The sequence below is a fragment of the Haemorhous mexicanus genome, chromosome 3, assembly GCF_027477595.1.
Source record: "Haemorhous mexicanus isolate bHaeMex1 chromosome 3, bHaeMex1.pri, whole genome shotgun sequence".
Taxonomy (NCBI): Eukaryota; Metazoa; Chordata; class Aves; order Passeriformes; family Fringillidae; genus Haemorhous; species Haemorhous mexicanus.
The window spans coordinates 13,412,449-13,431,312 of record NC_082343.1 but is presented as its reverse complement, the minus strand read 5'-3'; the positions used below and the strand labels follow the sequence as shown (position 1 = coordinate 13,431,312).

Here is an 18,864-nt window from a genome sequence, read left to right as displayed (position 1 = left end):
GATCTGAAGGCCAAAGCTCCTTAGCTCCTCCCAAGAGGGCTGGAACAGTTCCTCATTCCAATGAGCTGCAGTGCTGGACTCCACAGCTCTATGTGAGCACTGGACACAAGCTGCTCCCACTGAGTGCTGCGATGGTTTCTGCAGGAGCTCTGGGCTCCTGTGCGTGCCGGACACAATGAGGCGAGAAGGAGCCAAGTGCCCTGACACACCTTTGCCTTGAGCATAACCCGGCCTGGACCAAACACACTGAAAGGTTTCCCCTTTGGCCCATGTCTGGAAACGTCAGGTGTGCTGTTTGATGACTCAGGTTGGTTTGGTGTCAAGGAATTTCCCTCAGAAATCCTGGGTTTGTCTTCCTCTGTGCCTTCTCCTCAGCATCTGTGGGGGTGCTCCTGTGTGAAGCCATCTGTCTCACACAGTCTGAGACAAAACAGGACACTCTGCAATAGGTCGTCTCCTCTAAAGTGTTCCAACAATCCCTTTCCAGCAATAGGAATTGAATACTAATCGATGAAAGTGGGAAAAAACCCAACAGCTTATTAACAGAAAGCCTGAAAAGCAAGAAAAAAAGGCCAGTAACTTCTAGATATCAAACTGTCCGACCTCACCGTCCCCCCACTGGAACAAAGACCCAAAGTGCCAGAGGAAAATCCCCCCCAGGACAGATGTTCCAAGATGGCCCCAGGTTCTCCCTTAGGAAGAACAGGAGCTATCATGGAGTAGCTCCAGCAGCCGATGAAAGTTCAGTGGCACATCCGGCATGGACTTTCTCCCAATGGCAGAGCTCCGTGGAGTGGCACGGCAGGTGAAGCAGCTGGGCTGGAGCCCCTCAGTGTCTTTTCTCCCCAGTGTGGCTCAGCTCACAGACTCTCGGGCTGGGAGTGGGGCTGCTCCGCCTCTGCCAGCTCAATGTCCCCGGGCTTGGACAAACAGTTTTCTGCCAGGAGAGCCCTGCAGACTGTTGCACATATCTCTCATAAAGGCCCAAACCAACTCCAAACACTCTGCCTACAGCAGCTTTTCACAGAAGGTTGCAGAAATCCAGGACACCTCCAAGTGAGTGTCAAAAGTCTTTTGTCTTGTTCTTGCCAACAGAATTCTTGATGATCTGATGCAATTTTATTCAGGTGTAACATGGGATCTGAGTTTCTTAATTAAAATATTTCATGATGAGTGACAAGCCTTGGGAGCATGTGGTACAGGACTGACATGTGAAAGCATGAGCATATCCTCCAAAGAGACCAGCTTAATTGTCCATTTTATTACTCTTTTATTTATTCCACACTAATAAGCAAAACCAAGCTTTGCTTGGAGGTAAAACAGGCATGGGATACACTCCAGTTCCTTGCAGGGTCACCAGGGCTGGCAGTGACAAAGCAGGCAGTCTGCTTCATTGTGAACCACTACAGAGCTAGATTCCACTGAGTTTTTAAGTAGCACTGAATTATTAAGCCCCCTTTTTCTGCACAAGATACAAAAAGGAGGTCCAAAATTATTTTCATGCAAGCATGCAAAAAAAACTGATCCTGCTCTCCTAACGAAGCTTTGGCTTTGGCAATTCCACTCTTCCCATTCGTCTTTTGATTCAGACACTCCAGGTTTTCCCCAACTCACCTGCAAGGCTGGCAGTTGCTGTTTCCCATTTACTGTTCTTCCCTAGAGCCGGTACAGGGGCTGCTTTGAAACTAAAAGCCCTGAGATCTGCATATGGTGAAGGAGCACAAAATGCTAATTAAGTGCTCATATTGGTAATACCCAGCTCTGCACTTCCCAGTGCTTTGAAGCAGCAGCAGGAGGACCATGCATCACTGCTGTTTGTGGATGTTCATGTTTTTGGTGTGCAAGAGCAATAGCTTTGAGGAGGGACAAAAATGTCCCTCTTCAAACAGTGGCTGTGCAAAGAGATGTGAAGTTTCACAGCCTTTTCTAGGATATTTTAGAAAGATCTAAGAGAATATTGCAGCATAGAGCAGGTCTCTAATTTTGTCTACAGAGAAATCCCCAAAGGACCTGCTGCTGGTGGCAACCCCATAAGCTCATGGACCAGTTTTCCCTGCAACATGCCACCCTGCCTGGGCTTTACTAAGCCACGACTAGACCCACAGCTAAGCAAACACATGCAGCCATGTGATACACAGAGTTTTTCCTTCAGAAAACCCAATTAACGCAATCACGTGCAGTTTCTTCTGTAACATCAGAAGCTGGCAACCATGAGGAATTTGCTGTCAAAAGGTCACAGTTTCCACTGAGCCCAGAAGTGGCTTTCCTTAAGGCAAAGCAAATTGAAATGTGACATTTAAAAGCTTCAAATGACTATCAAAGGAAACTGCAAAATAATTTCTGGAAAGGCATTCTGCTTTGAAAGCAAAACCAGCAAGAGACTCCAAGTCAAAAATACAATTTACTAGGAAAAGGAAAAAAACCCAAAACCAAAACAAACAAACAAAAAAACCCCACCAACCAAAACACATACAGTAATACAAAAGAAAAACCACTGACAGAGTCATAATACAACCTGACACCCTGTTGATCAGGGTATTGGTGGCAGTCCAGTTAGATAGCGGCTGCAGTCCTCCTAGAAGAGCAGATGTTGTTCTGCTGGAGCAGTGATCCTGTAGAAGCGTGTCGTCTTCCAAAGATCCAGTGGAAAGACTACTTGTTTGTTGTGATCTAATCGCAAAGCTCTCATACCTTCTCAATGATTTCTCATGGGCAGCTCATCAGAGCAATAGCTCCTTCTTCACAGCACAGCCAACAAACTCCATCTTGCTCCTCAACCACTCTTTTGTAGCACTCTTCTTATTGGACACAGCTGTGGCCTATTAAGGGCAGGCCTGTTTCTAATCTTTGATAATTAGTACAGCTGCAATTCCTCAGGTGTGAGATTACCTTCTGGGCTTTGTTTGCTTACATTCTATCCCCCCCAACTCTTGTTCTGTCCCAAACTCCAGATTGTATCCAGGTGGGGATGCTTAGTTCCTCCTCCTGGGCACAGCATTTCACAATGGGCTGTTGTAATTGTATGAGTCATGAGGTGGGTCCATTAGACAGAAATGGCTCCCAGAGGGAGTTATCTCTGAGTCATGGGGAAAGGCATTGATGGGCCCATTAACAGGAGATGAGGAAAAGTACAATGCCCCTCCTGGTTTCAACAGCTCTCGAGGACGGGATTGGAATGCATCGATATACTCTAACCAAGGACAATAGGGAGCATTGTCAATGATCATGCAGCCCACAAAGAGCTGGAGCTGAATCCAGAAATGCTTGTTCCAGCTATGCAGGAATTCATTACCCTTGCAAGCACTGGTCCATGGGAACAAATGATCTCTCAGCTGTGGATTGAATGGTACCCAGACTCCAGTTTAGATTTGAGGAACTCTTGTCACTTGTTCTTGACCTCACAGTCCACTCATCCTCCTGCAAACAACACAGCAGGACTGCTGTCCTGGGTAAATATACATACAGATGACTTTTCCAAAGCAGTGCATCTTTCCCCAGTGAAATACACAACCTCTTCTTACCTATGGAATTGTGATTGAAGACACCTGTGAGCCAGACCTGTGTGAGACTGCAGAGGAGCAAAGCTTTCCCATTTGGGCACACTACTCTTGGTTTCTTTGCTCAGGCCTTTGGGGAGCACAGAACACATCCAGGTAGAAAACTTTGGACAAGACAGGATCCTTTGAGTTCATTGTCCCCCAAACATGTGAACAGTTGGTCCTGTTGTAATGCCAAGTAACAAAGAGCAGCACAAATAGCACAAAAAAATCATGGCAAAAGAGGAAGAGGAGAGGCCAAGTGAGGAAAGAACATGGTGAGACACTGGCACATCGAGTGAGATGCACTCCCAATCTCCTTCGGTTTATGTAATTTCTTTTTTTTTTTTTTTTTTTTTTTTTTAGATTTTAAAATAATCACAATAAAATAAATACAATTAAAATGATGTCATCAAAATTTAAAGATATGATCAAAACACATTTATTAAAAACTACATCTAAATATCAGAACATATGTACATCTGCAGCTTTAAAGCCTAAAACATAAATCCTATTCTTGAAACACTCTTCGGTCAGTCAGCAGCCTCTTCCTGATCTTTGAGAAAAAACAGCTCTTCTGGAGGCAAGGACTTTTTCGGTAAGGGAACATCAGAAACATCCAGGGAAAACCTCTTGGTAAGACTGTAGCCAGTCAGGCCTGCAAAGGGGAGACATAAAGTTTAACAGAGACTGCAATGAAAATCTAAAGCATCTGAAGCTCCATATTTCATGGAACAGATTCCTTGGAAGCTTCTAAAGAGCTGCACAGGGAAACATGCTCCTCCCTGGCAGACACTTGAAGCAGGCCAGGGGAAAATCCTGCCCCACTTCCCCAGAGCTCCCACAGGAACAGCCTGGCCACTGGGCTGCCCTGGGACAGCAGGGAGCCCAGAGCCCTGTGCTCTCCAGGAATGGCTCAGCTGCACATGCAGCCTCCTGCTCCTCTCCCTGCCCCACAGCTCAGCAGCCCTACAGCTCCAGGGGCACTGGCAGCAGCACAGCTCCTTGCAGGGGGCACATGCAGGGCACAAGTGTTCCCTGCCAGTGAGCGCAGCCTCTCTGGGCTGCCACAAGACCCTTCCTCCCACCAGAGAGTAGCCCAGCTCCCCGCTTACCTCTGTGTGAGGCTGATCCATGCTTGATCTTCACCTAATCCTCAGTCTGGAGTTGCTTCAGGCCCCCCATGCCATGACTAGGAAGGGCGATGGAGAGAGTGGGGCAGATGCACACCCTTCCTTAGTCTTTGGTCATTTTTGGCACAGCTAAAACTCCCATCCGGAGGTGTCCAACTCAGAACTTGGTCAGCTTTCTGGAGAACATGAAACCTTCACCAGCCCAAAAGGCTGGAGAGGTTTTCCTGCACGTGTGGAGGCTTGCTCTCAGCACACTTGATCAGCTGGGTGCCCATCACCTCGCAGAGGGCACAGGCAAGCTTGGTGACCACAGCGCAGACGTTGGCGCTTCGGACAGGCAGCGCCTTGTTCTCCAGGCAGGACCAGAGCACGGGCAGGGCGTAGCGCTGGACCACTTCAGGGCTCCTGGCATAAACCCACTCCACAAGATCTGCCGGGACAGAGACACAGCTCCTTACTCATCAACCTCAATGCAAACAAGGATCTACCTCTGGTTTTGCTTCTTGGAAGCCTCTCTGGCCAAGATCAGTGAAATAGCACACAGAGCCCCATGAGCCAGAAATGGGCAAAGCAGCTGATCATCCTTGAAACAGAGCCACCAACCCCTCAGGACTAATTTCTCCAAACAGAGCCTTGTACCTGTGGCAGACTTGGTACCTTTACTAAATTATTTCACAATTTGTTTCTGCATGAACAATGAATAAAATGTCAAATTGCCTTTTATTTCCATTAAGAAATTGTCTAAACCCACACGGAAGATTTGGAAATGCATCCTACAAAGGCAGTTGAGAAATTTCTAATAAAAGGGATGATTCCATTTTTGTAACTTTGATGTCAGGGGCCAAAAGTCTCATCTGACTCTTCCCCTTGCTCCATGGCCCACAGCAAAGGGCAGTATTAGAACACACTTCAAAACTCCAGCCCACCAGAGATGGGTGCTGCTTGATAGCTGGATGACAAACATCAGTGACGAGCTGGTGTCTTTGGCAGAGTGCTTTTGTGGCTTCCAACAAAGAACTCCTTCAAACCTCCGTGTGTCTTAGAGAATTACCCAGGCCCCATTGCCCTGACATTTGAGCATCTCCACATTTTAATGGCATTTCCCTTCCCAATGTTAATGGCATTTTTTCTTACAATGTCCACTGAAATAGGGGCATAGAGAGAGAAAAAGGCTACACAGGGGACTGAAATTTAGCCAGAACACAAGTGTTTTCTCACATTGTCTCTGGAATCTGCTCTCTGCTCACGTTCTGAACTGAACTGTATCAAACACAGACAAAAATTTACTACCAACAAGCTCCTTGCATGGCAGATTTGGCTGAGAGATCAACACCTGAAATGCTCAGGAGACCAGTCTTATTTTCTGATCAGGCAAAATGTTATGTAGTATCCATTTATTACTCTCTGGTGGAAGAGACTTCATTTTCTCTATGCTGTTAATCCATTAGCAGTCATCAACTTTGAAAGAGCTCCTGAAAGTACCCAAAACCAATTCTGCTAAGCAGGAAAAGGATTATGGTTCCCATTTTAAAATGGGACTTCATTTGAGTTTAAATGCAGTTAAAGACTTTGGTCACTATGGAACTTGAGAAGAGCCCCAGTGACAGCTCAGCCTCAGTGAGGGTTCTGCCCCCATCTCAGAGGCTGCACAGCTCTGCAGCAGCCAGGGAAAGCCTGCCAAATACACCTGCCTTGGCTATTGGGCAGGAGGGACAAGCTCAGCACCTCCTGATGTGGAGGAGCTACTCTGCTCTCTGTTCACAGGCATCCCCTGTAAATACTCCCTCAGAGACCTCTTGGCTTAGAAGGGGAGGCCATACCTGTGATACGCTCCGTGACCTCCAGCAGAGCTTGGCCACTCAGTTGGCTCCATTGGTGGCTGAGCTCTTTCATCATTGATAATTCATCTACAAGCGAAACACACATCTCTGCTCACTCTTCTGAGGACATAGGAGAAAGGAGAGTGGGGAGGAAAAGGGCAGGGGCAACCCCATTTTATACAATAAAGTCGATTTCGGCTAATTTTTGAATCCTTTTTTTCTTTCCTTCCAGCCTACTTGGCAGGGTTTAAAATTCCAAAAGAAAAGCTCTCCTTTCACATTTGTAAATCCAAAGCTGTCTGCTGTCCCAGGAGCGATGTTAAAACATTTCACATCAGGGACCTCAAGAGTTCAGTCACATGGAAGCAGTGAAAAGGTTTTGCATCCCAGAGCAAAAAGGGAAGAAGCCCGTATTTGGGACACAGAAAGGCACTGACTCAGGCAGTTTGTGAGTTCACAGAGCAGCTGAGGTGGAGAAAGTGGAAACTGCCCCTGAAGACCTGCCTCTTCAACACTCCATTTTTCAGGCATATTCCCCCAGTGCCTTGTGGAGCCTTCCAGGTGGCTGCTCTGCAGAAGCTCTGATGGGCCAGTGTCCCTTCATGCCAACAGCAAAGCTGTTCATTTGGGAAGTCAGACGGGGCCCAAGCAAACTCCAAAACCCCTTTGCCTCTGAATTGTAGCAAAGCTGTAGTCCAGGACTTGCTCTTCAGACCAGCAGCACAGAGCCCAGGGCTCCTGGGACTGTTGGGAAATGCTGCTGCACATTCCAGCCTGTTGGGGATGGTGCATAAGGACTGCACCTCCACAGCTTCTGGTGGGTGTCAGCTGGAGCGTTCCACAGACAGCAACAGCTCCCAAGGCACTCAGCGCTCTCTTGTGTGGGAGAGACAGAGACACAGCTGAGGAGAGTCCATGCCAGGGCTCAGCCTTACCCAAATGAGCAACAGATTTGTCCAGTGCGTTCACAGCTGCAGCACGAACCCCGGGATCCTTTGAGTTCAGGTTCTTTGTTATCCCTTCCACCAAACGGACCATCACCGGGTTCAGGGCATCTTCCAGGAGTCCAATGATTTCTGCCAGCACCTCCAGCGCCTTCTGCTTCACTTTCTTGTGGGTGTCATTTATTCTCAGGACAAAATAATCAAAAATCTGTGAAGAGAACAAACAACATGAAAGCTGGATTAAAATGTCCTTGTTTCAAGAGGGCATGCAGAAATGAGCACTCAGCAATATAAAAGATGAAAGGGATCTTTCCGTCAGGTCAGCCCTTGCCTGCACAGTTTCACCATTTTCCTGTGGGCCACTCACTGGAATAGTTGCGCAACCTGATGCTGCTTGAAAGATTTTCTCCTGTTTTTAAGAATTTTGGTTGGGGACAGAAAAGTTCCTATGGTATTTCTCTCCACCTAGAAATCATTAAATCAATTCCATTTATTAATTCAGAAGACTACCTTTGCTTTCAAAGTATGGAAGCCGATATTTACCATGCCCATTTTTCCATACAGTTGCCTCAAGTACTGAGGGCAGTTATGATTTTGCCAAAACTGTGGCGGGAGGAGATCTAACTTTTATTTTGTCTGTCTCAGAACCTGTGTCTGGAGATGGGCAGGCTCTGATCAACTCTTCCCGGATCCAGACCATTTCTCTAACTAACAGGTGGACTTCTGAAATGTAGTGTGCTCTACAGCTCTCATTGGAGCAGGTTCAGTCCCTTGACAGCCACATCATCAGGTACCATTTTCAGGAAAAAGGGAAAAAGCAGCCACTGGGAGGAGAAAGGATAGATCTGTCCTTAGCTGTTTTCCTCCTTTTCCAAAGAGATAAAAAGGCCCCTCAAGAAGGGTGAGCACTATTTTACCAAGAGGAACAGGGATGAGGATGGAAATGAGTAGCCAGAGTTGTGCCTGTGCAAGACAAGATGGAGTTTACAGAAGTATCCTTTTAAAAACATTTCATTTAAACCAACTCAGCCTGATACTTCTCTTCCCCATGAAAACCTATTTGCTGTCTAGAGAATAACTGCCATGCTTTCAATGGCTGGATTCCCTTCACTTCACCCAACTGGGAGTAGGAGACAGCAGCAGTTACACCAGCAGAAAATTCTGCCATCATCTGATGAACAGCAGCAATAGGCACCTGCCAGACAAATACAGCTGGGCTGAAAGAACTTGTCCTGAAGCTTGGACCTGAATTAAATTTGTCTGGGTAAGAGGGACCAGCCTGTCCCAAACAGTCAGGATGTAGTGCCAAGACACACTGAATTAACTTTACTTCTACAGGCTTGGGAAAGGAGCTAAATGAAAGGAGCAATGAAGATACCCCACTTACTTGGACAATGTTAGTGGAGATCAGCTGGGGGCTGGTTTTGCACAGATCTAGGAGGAGTGCCACTCCTTCCATCCGTGCCTGAAACCCCTTGGCTTCCAGGAGATGGTAAAGCTTCTGGAGTGATTCCCTTCCTTCCACAGCTGCAGGTGATGTGACCTGGGCTTTAGGATGGTGGAGGAGGCGTCCACCAGGGGCAGACTTCACCCTGGAAAACAAAACCAAAGTAGGACCTTTGGCTGATAATACCTTCAGTTAATTGTGAGCCAAACATCTTGAGGAGCTTTCGTAATGATGTGATTTCAAGCTAGAAAATCATGAGGCTCTGAAGAACAACTTGGACCTCGTGACAATCATTATGGGAGACAATCTGCAAGTGACATTCTCATCACTGCTCACTCAGGAAAACCAAGGATGAGATGCATCTGATCTATCTTCAGATGCCTTCCAAGGCATGCTTTGTGGGGAAAGAGAGACACTACTTCCAAGTTTAAATGCCTGCTCATATGGGACGTGTGTGTCTTATAATAAGGAAACTCATCATTCTGGAGAAGTGTCTCTACACCAGGCATGACAATCTGGAAAAGCAGCTCAGATGCATCTGAACAGATGAACAGGGGCATAGCTGAAGGATCCAGAAAATCAGGAACAGAGATAGAAACAGAAGCCAGACATGCCAGAACTACACTCGCATTTCATTTGCTTCCCTAGAGACTAGATGCACAGCTTAACAAACCCTCCGGGAATAATCCTCTTGGATCAACCTATCTCTTCCATGAGCACAGGAAGATGCTAGCCATGCTACTGAGGCATGTGGTCACTTTCCTGCCACTGCTGACCATGACAGAGCTAAATAAATTCCCTCTGTTATCAGAGGAGAACAGGTACAAGTAGCTCTGCCACTGGCATGAAGAGACAGCAAGGACCAAATTCCTCTCTTAAATGCTGATTGCAGCACAGGGGGAAATAAACCAAACATGCTGTCCAACAAGCAAACTCTATGAAGGACAGGAATAGCAAGACAAAAAGTCCACGTTGAGACACCTGTTGACCAAAGCTGCTCAGGAATTGCCTTGCTACTTACTATTCAAACTTTGTACTGTTTCAGGATAAGAAAACCATGAATCAGCCAGGCCAAACCACATGGATGGGAACTGCTTGTTTGGGGAATGGCATCTTGCTTCTAGACTGGGACTTCTCATTAAAACACCCATCTAAAAAGGACTCCACTTGGATGAAAAAAAACCCTGGTTGGATTGACTTGTCTCAAGTCAGGCAGCAGAGACTTAGCCCTCTCCTAGCCTCCACAACACTGCCACTACCACTGCACTGGATCGTCTGAGCTGCAACCAATGGGTGTCTCTTTGTCACCCAATTTTTGTGGAAAGCCCTGCAGAGAAATTGTGTTCAACACAATGCAGAAGTTGACATTTTTAAATCCTAGAGCATTTGTAGGGAAAGGAAACAATCTCTGGCACTGGTCATCTCCAGCAGAAAGATTTGCCTGAGGAAGAGGCATGTAAAGTTTGTCGTGTGCTTGGTCACATCTGACAAAAGTGCTCAGTACCATTTGCTAGAAGGCAATGTGGCCTGGGGCTTCTTTGAGCCATCGTTCCTCTCCTTCACCGGCTCCTTGACAGATGGGTGTTCACCCTTCTGGTTTTCCATCCCCTACAAAGACATAGAGAAACCTCATGAATCTTTAGAAAATAAAATAGGAAATTCCCTCTTTAAAACACAAGTTAGAACCAGGATCACTGCTACCAAGGCTTAGGGAAACATTTCCTAATTTACAACAAGAAAAAGACCAGAGATTCAGTGATGCCAACTCTTTGTTTTCAGTAGCCCAAGGCAGATTATGGGTGCGACCACACTGAGCAGCAGTCTAAATTCCCAAATTCATTAGTCTTGAGCATAAATGGGAATAATGCAAACTGACAGGCACTGAGTGGTCTTAAAGGAAGCAGCAGAACAAATTGGACTCTTTGGAGGTTGGCCCATTATGCTGGAAGTTGATTTGGTTCAACGCTTACTCTCCCTGCTCCTGCACCAAGGCACACTCCCTTCTGTAGTGTAGATAAAAAGAATAAAATCCCCCCCAAACAAACACATGATTTCCCATTGGATGGTGCTGAATTCACTAAGCTTCTTCCAGCTCCACAGGGCTTTACAGCAGGGCAGTATTCCCAAAAGACAGACAGCAATCGTAGTAACTAGGATTGACTTGGACATCTTTTCTATGTTTGGAAATTTCCTTGGTACTGCTACTTCCAGTCTCTTTTGGAAAGAATCTGTTATGTTCAGAAGCACCATTCCCACTTAATTGCTTTACTCCGGGCAGAGTAGGGAGAGTGTGGCTGGGGCATAAACTGAGTGTAAACCCATTTTCTCCTCTTTCCCTTTCTTCTTTGTGACCAATATTCAAAGTATTCAAAACCCCACTCTTCCCCTAATAATTGCAGTTCCTCTGTGGTCTGCAGATGAAGAGGCTGAGGATTAACAGCTCATTCCCAGAAGCAAAGTGATTCAGCAGAAGAGGAATGAGAGAAAGACACATTGGGTACGTTTGATCTCATTTTAGCAGGCACAATACTTGCACAAAGGATATATTCCTCCTGCCAAGCACTTACTTTCTTCTTAATTCTTGTCAGGATATCTTCCAGGTCATGTGGGGAAAGAGATTGTTCCAAAATCTTTTTAAATTTTTGATTATTCACTAACATCTTCACCATCTCCTGTCCATAATGCCTAAGGAAGGAAAGAAGGAAAGAATAGAAAAGTGAACCAAGGAGGAGTGTTAACAGAAGAGGCTGATGCCTTAAACTCATCAGGTGCAATGCTTGCATGAGAAGGCACTACCTACTCAGCAAAGAGGGAGATTTACCTCACTTGACACTGCACAGTGCTGCAGCTGAACACAAGAGGTAAGAGGAGAACGTGGGGCAAGAGAAAAATACCATTTCTCTCTGAAACTGGGGGTGTGCTTCTGTGGGATCAAAGGATCCCAGAGAACAAGCGAAACAAATCTGCTTTGTTGTCAGAGCCTATTAGCAGTGTCCTACTGCCATTGCACAGTAATTTACCTTTCTCACCTCATCCTTGCTTTTGTTTATTCTATACTATATGTATGCACAGGGACAGCTAGTTGCTCTGGTGTTCTTGGCAGCTATTAATGGGAATTTCATCATCAAAGTAAGGGGATTTTAGTGGTTTGGGGTGATTTTGCCACTAGGAAACCACAGTTTTCTTCAAGAAGAAATTTGGAGGTCACTGAGCCACAGAAAACAGCATTCTAGAAATCTGCAGAAGAGGTTTAGAAAGACTGAATATGTTGCCAAATACCTCTGAACTATTTCTAGGGAAGTCTTAAGTTAATGTGAACTAGATGTTTGGGATCCTTCAGTGATGAACATTAGCCAACATTTGGCTTTCTATTGCACAACCTAAACTGTTGGACTGGCTAACCTGAGCACTCTTTTGATCTCAGTAAAGAATCCTTCAAGTCACAGCAAGGTGGCAATGCTCCTTCTTGCTGGCCAACCTCAGGTTACCCAGTACAGTCATTTCCCCAGGCAGCCCAGAGCAGTGGTCACAGCACCAAGCCTGACAGAGCTCAAGAAGCGTTTGGACAATGCTCTCAGGCACATGGAGTGACTCTTGGGCTGTCCTGCACACAGTCAGGAGCTGGACTTGATGACCTGCATGGGTCCCTTCCAACTCAGCATATTCCATGATCTGATGACCCTTATCCACACAGAGAGGTCCCTTATTATTTCCTTGAGTTTCCACTCTTTTGTGGTTTTGCCTTTATAGCCCAACAAAAAACGGTTCTGGTTTTGGAGGTGAAATGAAGATCATTACCTGGTGTCCTTGTGACAGTCCTGAGCCAGTGTCCCTGCCACCTGTGCCAGCCTCTCAGCCCTGGGGGTGCCCGCGAGCTTGGTGACTCCCATCTTCTCCACCAAGGACAGGAGGAGTTCGGCCGCACACTTCCGCGCCTGGGTGTAGCGGCTCCTGGGAAGGAGAGAGCAAACCCTGGGGCACAGGGACAAGGAGCAGCAGCAGCACAGGCCTTGGCCAGAGCGTGCTCCCTGGCCTTGCTGGGGGAAGGAGCCTGGGTTCTCCCTGCAGCTTCAGACACCTGCAGAAGGTTCTGTCCTCAGATAAACACTAAGTTAGCATTGTACAGAAGGACTGCCTGCATGGAAGAGGGAAGAATTCAGTCTCCCTGCACTATCTGTTACTCCATTTCTTTCCCAAAATTTCATTGGAGAAAAATTAAAGTAATAGATCACATATGAATTATTTAGAAATCAGGGACAATTCATGCTGACCCATTAGAGGATACCCAGTACACAGAGCTGCAGCACCATGAGGCTCTTTCCACCCATTCATCCCCAAATCTGCAGACCTCTGGGAAAAAACAAATGCAGGGAAAACATGCTGTGGGGCATGAAGTTGCAGAATATCCAGCAATGCAGCCTGTTTCTTCTGTGAGCCTTGGCAAGGGATACATCTGAGTGTTTTACCCTATTGCAAAGCTGAGGAAAGGGTGCCAGTCAGTTTAGCCAGGTTGTCCTGTTCTAGAGACTGTCTCTTGGGGACTATCAGGCCCAGCATCAACACTTAGGGCAGCATTTGCTTCAGCTGTCCCATGGCACTCGACCTGTGAAGGTGCCTGGAAAGTGATTCATCATCTCAAGGCTAACATGAAACATCAGGTTGAATAGAACATAGAGCTCTAAGGCCAGGACACTCAAACAAGATTCCCTTTGGCAGGAGCTGCACCTGCTGTGCAGGCTGTGCCATACCCAGCACACTCTCCCCCATGTGCTCCACACCCCAGCAAGGACCCTCCTTATTTCTCAGGTTAATGGCATCATGAAGATATGTGGTTTTCCCCAGGGCCTCTGTGCTTAGCGCTGCAAAATATGCAACAGCACTCACAGCTGCAATTGCAATTGTCCCTCTTCCCACAAAAGCACAAGGCTCTATCCTTAGCCCTTGCAGGCACTTCCACTTCCCCTCCATTCACCACATCAAGGAAACTCTGACAGAGAACTCCAGGAAGCAGCAGGAAGCTGCATCAGAGGAGCTTTAGTTTGGATAACAGGAAAATGTTTTTCACCCAGAGGGTGCTTGGGCCCTGCAACAGGTTCCCCAGGGCAGTGGTCACAGCACCAAGCCTGACAGAGTTGAAGAAGCATTTGGACAACAATCTCAGGTATACGGTGTGTGACCCTTGGGCCGTTCTGTGCAAAGCCAAGAGCTGGAATTGATGGTCCTGATGGGCCCCTTCCAACTCCCCATATTCTACAGTTCTGTGATTCTGTGACCTAATGGGCTGCAGGAGGGCAGAAACAGGTGACAAGAGGAAAGCAATGAGGTTGATCAGAGAATTAAGTCACTGAATCCCCAGAAGATACAGGATACAGAACCCTTCCCTCCCAGCATTCCCATTCTCTCTCTCATCCCTTCCCTCACCCACACACTGGAAGGTGAAGAACATCACTAAAAGAAGAAGAAGAACTTACTTGACTCCCTTGTCCATGAGAACAGTCATTGCTCGTGCAGGAGTCATGTTCTCTACCATCATCCCCAGGCTCTGACAGGCTGCCTTCTGAATAAACTCTGGGGAGTTCTGCACCATGTGGAAAAGGACCACAGCAACCTCATCCGCCTCGGAGTCCATGTCCTTCTTCAAGATGGCAAAGAGCTCTCCCAGAGTGACAACTGCAGAGCAGGACACCTTGGACCGGAGGTTGGTCACCTGGGGAAGTCATGAGGGGAAACATAAGAATCACCTTGAAAAGAAAACCGGAAAACTCCCAGGAAATCACAGCATGTCCTGCTGTGTATAGAGGAACATAAAAGCACAGAAAGAGCAGAAGAGCCCAAGAAAGGCACTTACTCTGGCATCAATTTCTGGCCTCACACCTGCTTACTGCAGGCATAAAGAAAATGTTTCACTGAAGTGTTCTACTTAACCCTTCTATAATGTCAATTGCTTTGATTTTAGGCCCTTTGATTTGAAAAACAAAGAAGCAAAATAAAGTAAGGGATGCTTTCAAACCATAAAGGCACAAGTCATAAAAATAAAACAGTCAAGTGCTCCTGTTCAAAAAAGCAACTCCTGTACCTTAAGCACTCAGACAGGAAACAGAAAACACAGGCTCAGATCTACAGCCTCATTTGCAGTGTTCAATTACAGCTTGGGCAGAGATTGGGACTCTGCCATATAATGTCATTAGTGTCTCAGTTTCTGCATTATAATGGCACCACACTCAAAGACAACTGCCAGACACTTGACCTGCCAGTAAATACAGCTGCATGTACACACAGATCCTACAGATGGCTGACAGACATTAGAAATAGAAGGTCTAAAACCAGAAATGAAGGCAGTGCCTGAGCACACATGGAGATGAACAAGCACATAGCTACTCTACAAGCCGTGTATGAAGTATGGGGGACAATTCAGAGCAATGTTCTCACCTCGCTGGTAACTGCCAAGCAAATCTCATGAAGTCTGGAAAGCAGGACTTCTGGATGGGACTCAGCCAGGCGTGGGATGTTGAAGAGTCCCTTCTCCTTCAGTTCCCTGAAAGGCAAGTACCAAAAGGATTGATTTTTCTCTCTACCCAAGAACTAGGCAGCACCCTCTGAAATGACCAGGCAGGCAGCTCAGTCAAACCATGGGAGATGCTTTTCAAGGAGTATTTAATCAAATCACGGAACACATTGCCACAGGATGCTCTGGCTGTCAAAAGCATACACAAATCCATGAGGCAAAGGGAGGGCTTTCAGAGTCTTCATTTGTGTCCTTTCTGAAAATCTCTGGCACATGAAGTGCCTCTGTCACTGCTAGAAGCTGTGAGGCCGGGTCATGCTGCTGTTTCTTGTCACATCCCTGTACCTGTCCTTGAGACACAGTCCCATTGGGCTGTTACTGGGGCATTTTCCTTCTTTGTCAGCCCCAGCAGGCAGTTCAGCACTGAGAGTCTGCCCTGCCACGCTGGAGCTGAGTTTCCACTCTACAGTCCAGGTTTGTGTGTCACCCACTCCACTCCACCTCACACATTCCCCAAAACCACAGCAGGATGTCCCAGAAGATTCTACCCCTGGGCAAGAACTGTTGAAACTCTGGCTCTTCCCAGAACACTCCTTCCTAAAACAACCCCCACAACAGCAACATGTTATCTAGAAGGTGCAAACAACTCCATCTCTCAGCACATGCTTTGTGCAGGCCCTCAGGCTCAGGAAGGTGTGTGAGGCATCAGGGCTGCAGCACAGGGCTGGCAACTGATCCCACGGGCACCCCCGAGTGTCATCAGGACCCCCCACACCTGCAGAAGCTCTCTGCACCTCACAGGGCACCAAAGAGATATGGGGAAGAGAAAGCAGAAGAGACAGGGCAAAGCAAAGGAGATGCATTGTGGCCAATTGTTCACGCTTATCCCTGTGAGAATGAAGCATCCATCAGTGAGTGGATGCAAACCCAGACATCAAAAAGACAACCAATATCAGCAACATTTGTAGGGTTATCACCTCTGGGCCTCCTTCTGTCTCTGTAGAATTTTGGGACCCATTGTGAGTATTGACAAAACATCTCAGGCCTATATGAAGCAGTGAGAAGGAAAAGTTGAATTCCAAAAGTGCAAGATTACTCGAGGATTTTATTTCTTTTTCCTTCTCTTCTGCCACAAGCCCTTCAGGAGTAAAGGCAGGCTGAGGGACTTGAAAGCACAACTCAGTCCATTTCTCAGAAAGAGGAGCTCCCTGGAGCTGCTTCTGGGGCTCACATGCAGGAGTCCCTGCCATTGCTGTCAGCAGTGGGAGCAGAGAGGAATCTTACTCAGTCCCCCTGGGCCAGCGGCCCAAGGCACCCAAATCTCTACACTCAAAACTGCTGCCATCCTGCCTCTGCCTTCAGCCAGCAAATCATCTCATCCCACAGCTTTCTCTCTTCCCTCAGCATTTCCTTTGCAGCTCCATGGAGCAGCAGGCAAAGGGAGGAAACAGCACAGACCTGCTGCAGCTGCAGCACTGCTGCAGAGCAAGGCCAAGAAAAGGCTGCTCTCCCATCTTGATGCTCTCCCTGCTCTGCAGTGGTTTCCCCAGTGCCCTTTGGCCCTCTGGGCTCTCGGCGCTCCGAGGCACGAGCAAGACACGCTTCTGAGCGACCTTAACGCTAAGAGGGACACCGAGGGAACGGGGCCTTCCTTACCAGTCGTCGCTGCCCAGCATGGAGAGTGCCTCCTGCAAGGACTGCGGTGGGTCTGAAAAGGCTCTGTCCTTCTGCCCGTGCCCACGGAGCGGCTCCTCTCGTCGCTTGGCCCCAGTGGCCGTCTGCGAGGTCACTGTAAGGAGAGGGTCGGCCGTGGGCGCTGCAGCCCCGGGCAAGGCACCCCGCCATGGCGCGGCCTGCAGCCCCATCTCCCAGCCAGGGTTCCGTGTGGCACATCCTGCCCCTGGCTCAGAGACTTCCCTGCTGGCTGGCTCCTGGGGCTCCTTGCTTGCTCCCAGCCTCCCCCAGCTGGGCACAGCTCCAGGCTGAACCTGACAATTGCCCCCACAGCGCCAGCTCCCAAGTGCCACAGGTGCCACAGCCAGCGGCAGGTTCCTGAGGCCGCAGAGCTCCCGCTCCCTGCCAGACAGTGCCGACAGCAGGACTGGCTGGCCCAGGAGGGAACCCCTCAGGGGCCTCTCTTCTCTCAGCGCCCTGATTTCCCCCAGCCCTGAGGACAGGGGCACTCTGCAGCTCCCTGAGGAAAGACCTGCAGCTGCCTCGCGACAGCACCAAGCCAAGCCTGAACAAGCCAGCCCTGCTGGGCCCAGCTCAGTCCCCACAGAGCACCGACCAGGGACCAGCCATACCTGACCCTTCACACCTGACCTCTGTTTCCATTGACTTCAAATATTCTAGACTATCCACTTTTGGGGGAACTCAAAAGTAGATTTGCTGTTCATTCTCAGGACAGGCTATGGACCCAAGATCCCAGCTGTGCTGGCTGAGGCAAGAGGCAGTTTGTGCTCCTTGTGCAAGGACAAACCCCAGCAGGAAAAAGCTGCCATGGAGCAGGCTTACCTGAGGAGCTGCGTGGGAAGCTGCCATCCCCCTGGAGGGTGGGTGTACTGGGCAGTAAGGGCACGTTGTCCTGCTTCCTGAGGACCTTTTTCTTCATGGCACTACCAGGGTGTTTCTTCTGCACACTAGGAGCTGTGCCAGCGACAGGTGGTAGGCTAAAGGCTGCAGGGACAAAAGAGGAGCTTGTAAGTGGAGGCAGCTGGAGAGGCTGGCGATCGAAAGGGCCAGAAAACTTGCTGGAGCTGGGCAACATCTCTTTGTTATCCCAAAGAACTTTGAGTATAACAATGGCACGCTAACATGGGACAGTGATCACAGAATCAGAGAGTCCTAGAGAGTTTGGGTTGGAAGGCACCTCTAACCACCATCTAGTCCAACCCCTGTGAGCAGGGACACCTTCATCTAGATCAGGTTGCTCAGAGCCCCATGCAAACTGGCCTTGAACACCTTCAAGGATGGACCAGCAACAGCTTCTCTGGGCAAATCCTGCCAGCTTTTCACCCCCTTCATTTAAAAATAATTCTCCCAATATCTAATCTAAATCTACCCTCTTCTAGCTTAAAACCAAACTGCAGTGTTGCTTCCCCTAAGAAACAAGAAAAACCCAGTATTGCTTTGCTTTTGTTCTCCTGTTCCAGAGGCAGGCAGGGGAAGTTCCCAAAGAAAGTGCAGACAGCCTTGCGTGATGCCCTCGGGCTGAGTGCTGCCTCCTAAGGGCCCTGCTGCTGCCCTCGGGCAGAGCTCACAGCCCTGCAGGCAGAGCCCCTCAGCCGGGATTCAGTCGGGAACGCTGCTTGCTCCTGGGGCTACAACAGAAGCCCTGGCTGGGGCTTCAGCACAGCGCCACAGCACCAGCTCCTCAGCAGGGAGCAGCAGGAGAAGGATCTCTGGTGTTTTCATCAGAAGGAGATGAATTTTGTTTCTTCCAGGTTGCACCCCGGTAGAAAAGCATTCTTTTGGCC

At 48.1% G+C, this 18,864-nt stretch overlaps 1 protein-coding gene across 1 annotated transcript; it reads right to left on the bottom strand.

The window, feature by feature from the left end:
* Positions 1-4,759: 4,759 nt before the first annotated feature.
* On the bottom strand, positions 4,760-17,999 carry LOC132324378 (TOG array regulator of axonemal microtubules protein 2-like). The gene is made up of 11 exons (XM_059840425.1): positions 17,903-17,999; positions 17,042-17,174; positions 15,310-15,415; positions 14,352-14,587; positions 12,679-12,831; positions 11,448-11,565; positions 10,385-10,488; positions 8,821-9,025; positions 7,425-7,641; positions 6,490-6,576; positions 4,760-5,099 (listed from the first exon to the last, which is right to left on the bottom strand). The coding sequence occupies exons 1-11, from the start codon at positions 17,997-17,999 to the stop codon at positions 4,864-4,866; spliced, it is 1,692 nt and encodes a 563-aa protein (XP_059696408.1). The 3' UTR covers positions 4,760-4,863.
* Positions 18,000-18,864: the final 865 nt, after the last annotated feature.